Here is a 7,996-nt window from a genome sequence, read left to right on the forward strand (position 1 = left end):
AAACTATCAGAGAAAGACGCGGAAATCATTACAAGCATGAAGCACCGACAGCGAGAGACTGATGCTGGTGGTTAGGTTACTGTATGATGAATGAAATGGCGAAATTACCTTTAAACGATTAGTAAATCAACTGCAGAATGTTATATTTTCTAATGCATGCACGAATTGTATGTATTCTGACAGCGCTGCACGAGCTCGCGGTGCCAGGGTTCAAAGTCCAAAGCGCGAGGAAAATCTTTAAATTGTTGTTTTGTAATTGATTTTTTATTTGAACACATTTTGGCAATTTAATTAATGCAATGGTGAAAAAAATGGCAAAATAGGCCTACATGGGGGAAAAATGTGAAAAACCGTGTTCGGTATTCGGCCTTCGGCCCAGTGTTTCATTATGTTCGGCTTTGGCTTCGGCCAAGAATTTTCATTTCAGTGCATTCCTAATATATATGTATGTGTGTATATATATATACACCTTGCTACGTGTACTGCGTTAGGCTAACCGAGACTTGTCATTTGCACTTATATATTGTTGCTCTTTTGTTCGTTTTGACTGCTTTTATTGTCCTCATTTGTAAGTCGCTTTGGATAAAAGCGTCTGCTAAATGACTAAATGTAAATGTAATATGTTTCTAACTTTGTTAATGAGACATGGAAAACATGTGTTGGTGCAGATACTGTGTGGGCCTGACTTCTGTCTCAACCGATGCCATGAGTTAGAGGCGGGAAAATAATTTTTATTTTTATAAATAAAATTTTATAATTTTGCAGTTTTGCAGTTTGAATTTTGTTGTGGAGTAATGACAAAAAACATCTTGTTGTAGAAACACTTATATGCTTTAACCAGTAGAGTCAGATTCACAAGCAAATTACTTTTATGAAGTGTTGTTTTAATATTATAGTTTTTGTTAATATTTAAAGTATTTTTATATTTTTTCATTAATTTTGTTGTGCATTTTTGTTATTTTTATACATTTTTTTGTTTTATATAATATAAAATATATCTATAGTTTTATGATTTTTTGTTAGTTTCAGTAATTTTTGTATTTAATTTAGTACTTTTAGTTTTTCAGTTTATTTTATAAAAATGTTTTTATTTAGTTTAATTAACAGAAATGTGTTTCAATAGTTTTAGTTAATGATAATAGCACTGCATATATAAGCCATTTTTGTTAAAAGTATAATATTTAAAGTATTTTTGTATATATTTTCCATTATTATTATTATTTTTTTTTTCATTTATTTTGTTGTGGGTATTTGTCATTTTTATTAGTTTTTGATTTTTATATAATATAAAATATATCTATAAAGTTTTATAAATTTTTTATTAGTTTCAGTAATTTTAGTATTTAATTTAGTACTTTTAGTTTGTTTTATTTCAGTTTATTTTTTTATTTTTTTAAATTTAATAAATTAATTATTAATTATTTTAATGAACAGGAATGTTTTAATAGTTTTAGTTAATGATAACAGCACTGCATATATAAGCCATTTTTGTTCAAATAAATCTTTCAAAAAGGCTTACCACTCAGAAGTTATTGGTTTAGATCAGTCAGAAACTTTATAGGAAAAGATCAGAAAAGACTCCTCACCTACAGAACTCAAGTTAAAGAGACACATTTGCAACAGCTTTTTATAATATAATATATACATTTTCTTGAAATGAAGCCAGTTTTGTGTACTTGAGGTTTGTGAAACTTAGAGCTGTATCATTTGAGTGGTTGTTCATAAGACGTAGTTAAAGAGACACATTTGCTGTTTTTGTAATCTATTTTAAAAATAAAAAGTAAATTTGTATTCAGATCTCAGGCTTTTGTGTTGCAAGACACACTCCTAAACACTAGGCCACCATTCTAAAGTCTGTTTCTTCAGTGTTTTATTTTTTATTTAATTTCATTTCATTTCTCAGTAAATTAATGCTTTGTTACTTAACAGAAGAACATTATGTCCTCTACTACCTGGACAGATCTTTTTAAAAGCAAAGGTACATTAGAAGCATTTGTAAGAACAGAATTTACGCATTCATTTGTTCATTAAAGAAAAGGTCAATAGAGGGATCAAGGGTTTATTTGCAGGCAGCTAGCCCATGTTATTCAGACAAACACAAAGAAGAACTACACGACTCTTCTGCTTCAAAGCATTGCAGGAATGTAAGACAGAGTATGAATGCTAACACAGGAATTGTTGCACACTGTATATAATGACTCTTTCAGTGAAGCTGGGTTTTGTTTTTCTGTAGCTATACAAAACCAGTAACTGAATGCGGTTGAAATGCACTTAAAAGCTCTGGGAGTGTAATGTGAGCTCAAGCTCTTTTTTTGCTCTCCGCACCACAATGAGTGCTTACTGAGTAAATGCCATGAGTATAAAAAACCCAGACGCTAAAAAAGACCAGCATAGTTATAAAAACGCTGCCTCTCAGTGAGGCACAAAAGAACTGTCACTCAGGTGCCCAAGACACAAAGATTTACAGCTGTTGAAGGTTTTTCACAAATAGTTGTTTCAAATTTAGGAGCACATAAAATCTTCTCCTGGTGGTCTTTCGTGGTTCCAACACAGGGACAGAGTAAATGCTGACAGAGGAATACCTCAATAACTTTATATTATATGAAGGTCCGTTATAAGAATAGCAGGGCCTCCCAGCATTATAGCAGGTCTACATAATGTGCACTGTTGGGAACCAGTGCCCTGTAGTTTGTGCCCGCTTTCTCTTCAAAACCACAAAAGAGAACCATGAATACTTGTTAGAATCTGACTGGCTTTGTTAATACTCTTACAAAGAGAAACCATGGTAATACAATATTTTTAGATGTATACAATGGTAATACTATAGTTTTCAGTAAAATGAATTTGAACATTATAATCATATTATAATCATTCTTTACCATTGTACATATAAAAGTAGCATTGTTTTAATGTTTGATTACCACCACTGTACCATATTATTATTATTATGGTACAGTCAGTGGTATTATTATTATTATTATTATTATTATTATTGTACAGTGATGGTAAAAGGGTGTATTGTATTATAATTATTCATAATGTGTTGTAATACATTATATCATTTCGTAAATAATTATAACCGAATTTAAAATGCGTAGTGTAACAAGGAATCGATAAGTGTTATAATGCATAAACTGTGGTTACAATTATTCATGAGATTGTACAATGCATTACAAGGTGCATTACAGGTTTTTTTTTAGTTTAAGTTCCTTTTTTGGCACCCAGCGTGAAAGGGTGTGTTCACCGTTTGGATTCATTTTAACTTTAGTCTTGCCCTGAAGCGACTAACTATTCTGTTACTCAAAATGTAATTTTATTCCTCTTTTTGTTTTGTGCTCTCCCCAGATTCCTTTCTTCACCGAAATGTGTAATAAGCTGAATGCGGGGGATAACTGCAGTACTCTAGTGGGCTATTCGGCCGTGTATAAAGTCTGTTTCGGCATGGCCTGCTTTTTCTTCTTCTTCTTTGTGTTCACCATTCGTGTGCGAACCAGCACAGGATGCCGGGCAGCTGTTCACAACGGGTAAGCGGTCGAGCCAGACACTTTTGAAGTGGTATTTACACTGGAAACAGTGCTTGTTCCTCCTCTGCTTTGCTCCGTGGCCCCTCTGGGCTCAGGTTCAAAGGACCTATAGGGACCACCGTGTATTGTTTGGCCTGCTGCCTCCATCTGTACGCCCCTTCTAATGCTCCATTATTCACCCACAACCAAAGCCCTGAATAGAGGTATTAATTTAAAGCTTTGTCCAGAGGAAATGGCGCTTGGAGACGAGCTTCACCCCTACAAATGGGATGGTTTAGCCCCACATGAGAGCACTTCATGTCGCAATAATTGGATCTTTGTGTTGTATGCAAATGCAGGGTAAGGAAGTATATGGCTGAACTCAGTGTTGTATGCAGCTCCATCCTGCTCTGCACATTTATACAAGCCTTTAGAAAAAAACACGCACAAAACAATAACACGCCTCAATAAAAATCTCATTTAGATCTTCCTGAAACTACCCTATGATGACATACTAACATTGATAAACAGGAAATCATATACTATAGCATGCAGTCAAAATCTCAGAATGACATACTGTAGAAAATGTGTCATGGTAAATATTTGGGGTGGAAGGATTTTTAATTTAGTTTGAAAGATGTCTCTCATGCTCACTAAGGCTGCATTTATTTGATCAAAAATACACTAAAACAGTAATATTAAATATTATTACATAAAAAACTGTTTTAATAAAGCTTCAAACTGAATTTATTCCTGTAATGGCAAAGCTGAATTTTCAGCAGTCATTACTCCAGTCTTTAGTGTTGCATGATCCTTCAGAAATCATTCTAATATGTTGATTTCCTGCTCAAGAAACATTTCTTATTATTATCAATGTTGAAAACAGTTGTGCTGCTTAATATATAATTTCTATGAAAATCTAAAAGAATACATTATATCATTTCGTAAATAATTATAACCGAATTTAAAATGCGTAGTGTAACAAGGAATCGATAAGTGTTATAATGCATAAACTGTGGTTACAATTATTCATGAGATTGTACAATGCATTACAAGGTGCATTACAAGGCATAATTAATGCATTTAAACTACTTTTATAATGCATTATACATAAAGGCTTTACGTAAAGTGTTACCAGTATTTTTTTTTTAAGTAATAAAAAAAGCAAAACAAATCTAGGACTTCTTAATGGATGGAAAGTAATGCCTTCAATGTCTGTTTAAGGTGTGTGTATTATAAGTAGGGCTGGGTATCGTTCAAAAATTTTCGACATCGATACCGATACCGATACCTTGACTTCGATACCGGTTCCTGAACGATACTTTTTTCGATACCAATTTTATGAAATCAATTTTAACAAGATTACATTATCTAACAAAAAAACTTTGGTTTTATTTTTCACTCCAGTCTTTAGTGTTGCATGATCCTTCAGAAATCATTCTAATATGTTGATTTCCTGCTCAAGAAACATTTCTTATTATTATCAATGTTGAAAACAGTTGTGCTGCTTAATATATAATTTCTATGAAAATCTAAAAGAACAATGTGTATTTGAAATAGAAAACATTTTTAACATTATAAGCAAATTTACTGAATAAATTAATTCCTTTTCAATTAAAGGGGGGAGTGTATAAATTAGGGCTGCAAAACGATTAATCACAATTAATCACATTCAAAATAAAAGTTTGTTTACATACTATATATGTGTGTACTGTGTATATTTATCATGTATATATAAATACACACACTTACATGTGTATATTAAGGAAAAATATGTTAGATTTCTATATAAAATATTTAGATTTATATATAATATAAATTATATACAAATATAAATATATATACATACAAATATTTGTTAAAATATGTACATATATGTGTGTATTTATATATACATAATAACAGTACACGCACACACATAGTATGTAAACAAACTTTTATTTTGAATGCGATTAAAACTGAATTAAACTGAAACAAAATTGCTTTGGATCAATATCTGTTGCGAAAAATCAATGTTTTGATTTATTAATAATTATGTTGAATTAATATTATTTCCCAGAGCATTTAAATAATTTCTTTTAAACTTTAGTACAATGATTTAATTTTTAAACTTACTTTACTCACTTACTATTGTTTTCAAACTGTTTGAAAACCCATGTCTTATATTGTTATATTGTAAAGCTAGACTGCCAGTTTGAGAAACGTTTTCCTTATTGATTATGTCTTAAATCAACAGTTTCTTCTGTTTTGTTGCAGGTTTTGGTTCTTTAAGTTTGTGGCTTTGCTGGCCTGCTGTGCAGGCGGATTTTTTCTACCAAATCAAGAAACGTTTCTAGAAGGTTTAGTATGCTCAGTTTTCACATGCTTGTTCTCTTTTTATTACATCTGGAAAGTTTTATTCGTTTTACTTTGAGCCTGCAGTGGTGTTGGGGTATATATGTCCAAGAGCAACAGAGTTGATCTACTGTGAGCATCTCTGTGTGGTTCTTCGACTCCAGTAACTCAAACAGAGTCTTCCGCTGCCTGTATCAATAACCTCGTGACTACACACATATTTACAGGAATGTTGCACAAGATCCTGAGTGATAGAGAGGATGTTGTCCTCTTAGAGTTGTCCTTGAATTAGTACACTTGTTTTAATGGAAATATATCTCAATCATAAACACACTGCAGCAGTTCCATGGTATAGTATGTGATGTTATTTTAGTATTATTTAGATACTAATATTAATAGTTTTTATTAATATTTTGAATTTGTTTTATTGATTTCATTTTAATTCAAAAGTTTTAGTTATATAGTTGTTTTTTGTATGTGTATATAGTTTTTATTAATTTTCATATCAGTTTTAATTATTTTAGTACATCAAGTTAAACTAAATTAAATTGAGAGTTTTCTTTAGCAATTGGCTTGAAATACAATAAAGTTTTATATATTATATTTTATTTCAGTTAACAATTATTATACGAGTAACAAAAATGTTTTTAATTGGTTTTAGTTCTAGTCAACTATAATAACCCTTATCAGATGTTTCATATATTCATTTTGTGCCATATATGTTACATTTAAAAACAACATGTTAAAACATTGTATTTCTTTCATGCGTTATTTGTAACACATTACCTTAAAAACTGCACAAGATAAGTGGTACTATGATAGCTCCATGTTTGTGTTTGGTGTCATAAATAAAGTATTTAATTAGTTGTGCTCTGTGCGCCAGAAAAGTTCATGTACACTTTTATATTAGCTCAGGTCCAAGCGATTATCGCTCTTTAGTGTCTCGTTAAATGATGTGTGCTTCCTGATGTGTTTTCAGTTCCTGGCTTTTAGCAGAGAGCAGTGTTTGTTTTGTCTTACAGGACCAGCCAGAGGGAAAGACCTTTGACTCATCTCTCTCTTTCTCTTTTTCAGTCTGGCGTTATGTGGGGGCTGCTGGAGGTTTTCTCTTCATCATCATCCAGTTGATGCTTCTCGTTCAGTTTGCCCACAGATGGAATCAAAACTGGTGAGCTGAAGTTTAGCGCTGTCCAAATAACTGTCTGTTTTTCCTTTCTTCCCTCTTTTCATTCACCAAGTGGAAAACTGGAGAAGTTCTCTAGTACTTTCCATCATTGAATCCAACTGTTGCTTGGTATGCAATTTGAATCCCCGCAACTGGAAATCATTAGGTCTGGGAACGGAGACTATGGTGTAATCTAGCGGCATTTAATTTCCACTGTCAGTTTGGTTGCATAGTTGCCAGCCGGGGTGGTCTTAACATTGTGCTGCTATAGCAGAAGGGGACTTTTTAACACCGGGTTGAAAGATTTGGGGAAAGTTTTAATGCACTTGCTACTTATTTTAGTCACTGGCGCAGTGGCAGATTCCAAGAACCAGAGTGTTTTGTTTCAGTGGGAGTTTTCATTCAATACATGAAACATTTCAACTGTAAGACAGAAAACTAAAGCACAGATTTTTATTTTTAAGCAGAGCTTTCTCAGGGGTGTGTTCATAAAGAATGTGTGTTGTGGCGGTAGAATATGGCTTTGTGTTGTGCTGTTGACATTACAGAGAGGAGAAAGAGAAAAAGTAAGAGGTTCTTGGCTGCTCTCCAGTTTGTGGACAGGAAACCCATGGCAGAGCTCAACGTGCATCATAGTTTCCTCTCTGCTTTCTGTCAACGAATGTAAACATCAGCATAAAAGAGCAGAAATGTCCAAAACTGTCACAGGGAATTTTGTAATACAGGAAATATTGGGGACAAAACAGTTCTAAGAAGTAAACTAATTTGACCTCCCTTTTTTACTTTTTATTATTCAAAAGTAGTGTAAATAAAAATGCTAATTTAAATAAAATTAGTTGTTTTTTTATTTATTTGTTTACTCTAAAACTTTATATATATATATATATATATATATATATTTAATGAATAGAAAGTTTAAAAGTATTTTTTGCAAAATAGAAATTTATATTAAATTATAAATGTCTTTACTGTCAGTTTAGATCAGTTCATTGCA

The 7,996-nt window shown here is 32.1% G+C and overlaps 1 protein-coding gene across 1 annotated transcript in view; it reads left to right on the forward strand.

Annotated features, from left to right (window-relative positions):
• Positions 1–7,996, forward strand: part of LOC107720208 (serine incorporator 5-like) — a 30,685-nt gene that overhangs the window by 14,820 nt on the left and 7,869 nt on the right. The window contains exons 3-5 of the mRNA XM_016527845.1: positions 3,346–3,524; positions 5,760–5,842; positions 6,912–7,005. Of these exons, the coding sequence (XP_016383331.1) occupies positions 3,346–3,524; positions 5,760–5,842; positions 6,912–7,005 (356 nt within the window). The remainder of the gene's footprint in view (positions 1–3,345; positions 3,525–5,759; positions 5,843–6,911; positions 7,006–7,996) is intronic.

Source organism: Sinocyclocheilus rhinocerous, unplaced genomic scaffold, assembly GCF_001515625.1.
Source record: "Sinocyclocheilus rhinocerous isolate Xijiao unplaced genomic scaffold, SAMN03320098_v1.1 scaffold62, whole genome shotgun sequence".
NCBI classification, from domain to species: Eukaryota; Metazoa; Chordata; class Actinopteri; order Cypriniformes; family Cyprinidae; genus Sinocyclocheilus; species Sinocyclocheilus rhinocerous.